This window comes from Bactrocera latifrons, unplaced genomic scaffold (assembly GCF_001853355.1).
Source record: "Bactrocera latifrons isolate USDA-ARS-PBARC rearing strain unplaced genomic scaffold, ASM185335v1 scaffold_82, whole genome shotgun sequence".
In the NCBI taxonomy this organism is placed as follows: Eukaryota; Metazoa; Arthropoda; class Insecta; order Diptera; family Tephritidae; genus Bactrocera; species Bactrocera latifrons.
The window spans coordinates 162,614-164,693 of NW_017537512.1; the positions used below are offsets into that span (position 1 = coordinate 162,614).

At 31.5% G+C, this 2,080-nt stretch overlaps 2 protein-coding genes across 3 annotated transcripts in view; one reads left to right on the forward strand and one right to left on the reverse strand.

Annotated features, from left to right (window-relative positions):
- LOC108976960 (insulin-like growth factor-binding protein complex acid labile subunit) overlaps window positions 1–915 on the reverse strand; it is a 4,762-nt gene extending 3,847 nt beyond the window's left edge. Inside the window, exons 1-2 of the mRNA XM_018946417.1 lie at window positions 681–915; window positions 481–620 (exon numbers count right to left, since the gene is read on the reverse strand). Of these exons, the coding sequence (XP_018801962.1) occupies window positions 481–528 (48 nt within the window). The 5' untranslated portion in view covers window positions 529–620; window positions 681–915. The remainder of the gene's footprint in view (window positions 1–480; window positions 621–680) is intronic.
- The window catches only part of LOC108976961 (congested-like trachea protein), a 9,290-nt gene that overhangs the window by 5,426 nt on the left and 1,784 nt on the right, over window positions 1–2,080 (forward strand). For both annotated transcript variants that reach the window (XM_018946419.1, XM_018946418.1), the window contains exon 5: window positions 1,819–1,998. In XM_018946419.1, the coding sequence (XP_018801964.1) occupies window positions 1,819–1,998 (180 nt within the window). The remainder of the gene's footprint in view (window positions 1–1,818; window positions 1,999–2,080) is intronic.

Consider the following 2,080-nt stretch of genomic DNA (forward strand, 5'->3'; position numbering starts at 1 on the left):
CGCTAAAATTTCCGAAGAAATTGTTCGGATCGCACCACTATAGCATATAACTGCCATACAAACTGATCAATCAAACTCAAGTCCTTGTATGAAAACTTTTTTACTTGATAAGATATTCATACGAAATTTGGCACAGATTACTATCCAAGGGAGCGCTAAAATTTCCAAAGAAATTGTTCGGATCGCACCACTATAGTATATAACTGCCATACAAACTGATCAATCAAACTCAAGTCCTTGTATGGGAAATTTTTTTATTTGACAGGATATCCTCACGAAATTTCTAACAGATTATTATCCAACGCAGCGCTACAATCTTCGAACATATTGTTCAGATCGCACCAATGTAGCATAAAGCTGCCATATAAACTGATTGATTAAAAACATGTTAAAGATCTTCTCTACATTTTTATGCTTTAAGAAATGCAGATGTGAAGGGTATTATATTTAAATATTTCTTTTTCTTATTTTTTTACTCACAATCAACAACACCAACACTAGCAACACGTTAATGTTAATCCATTGCATTTTTATAGTGTTAAGTTCTCACGTGTTTCGTTGCTACCGCGTAATACCATATATTTTTAGACAAAATTTTTTTCTTTTGACACGTCACGCTTCTTTTATATAAAATAACATCAGTAACTATCTGCTTCACAGCGCAATTTCATAGTACTCACTGTTCGCTGCAGGCTTGCTGCCCAAAATAAACCGTTACCCACTGGGCTTGAACGTCGTTGCGCTACTACCGAGCACTCTATAATTATTGTAAAGTTATTTTGAAAAAACAATTTAGTTGTGTTCTTAAGATAAGCGGAAAAAATCATATTGCACAAACAAATACATTGGCAGCGTGGATAAGGAGGAAATACAACATCCTTTGTGACTTATCGCGCCTGCACGACTTCAATTCACGCTGTTTTCATTCAGTGCGCTCTTTAATAAGATTTTGTTGAACATATGCATGTATTTCATATATGTATGTATGTATGTATATAGTGATTTTGCTTCATATATGTATATATAGAAACTTATTTAAAAAAATTCCTATTTTGAATCTTTAAACCAATGCAATTTCACACGTACACACTAAATTACGATGTGCTTGATTCTGAAAAGGTTAGTTTGCTCCAAATTTAGGATAAAAATCCAAAAATTTGGTTTTTTGCAGTTTTCACATGAATTTTGAGGTTATGTGTAAAAGGTATTAGTGCTCAAGTTATAGCCTTTTATTACCTACAACTTTTTCTCTCAACTTTTTTCCATAAGATTCATAGTTTTGCCAGAAATTGAGTAAAAATTCAAAAATTTGTTTTGTTTTGCATTTTTCACATCAACTTTGAGGTTATGTGAAAAAGGTATTCATACTCAAGTTGTAGATATTTTTATTAATTACAACTTTTTCTCTTAACTTTTTTCTATAGGACTCATAGTTTTGCCGGAAATTGGGTTAAACCGTTTTATAATTTTTGTTGTTGTATCTCCCTTTTCAATGTGTTTTCATTTAATTTTTTTTATTCTATATGTGCTTCGGATTTATTTGTATATACTATGTACATACATATGATTTTTTTCATTTCATTTAATTTTTTTAATTACTTACAATTTTCCATTCATTAGTGTGAAAGTGCGAAAAAAAATTTTGTGCAAATTCATTTGTGTTGTGTGTTGGCTTATTTCCATCTCAGCATAAGCATGTATGTATGCAAGCGTGTTTTAAATGTGTCGCACATTATTGCAAATGTGCAGAAAAAAAAAAATAAAAACTGAGAAATAATTACAAAAACATATCTTTGTTATGTATGTGGCCTTTTTTAGATTTGCCCGCAAACGCCTTTTATTTTCTCGCTTATGAGTATATACAAGATAAGGCCAAAGAGCAGACTGGCAGCGAGAAGATTAGCATTACTTCGACGATTTTCGCCGGTGGTGCTGCTGGCATAGCATATTGGTTGGTCGGTATGCCCGCCGATGTGTTGAAGAGCAGATTGCAAACAGGTGTGTGCAATATTAATATTGATTTTAATAAAAAATAATATTTTGTTTTTGTTTTAATTATTTTTTAATTTTTTATAAAAGT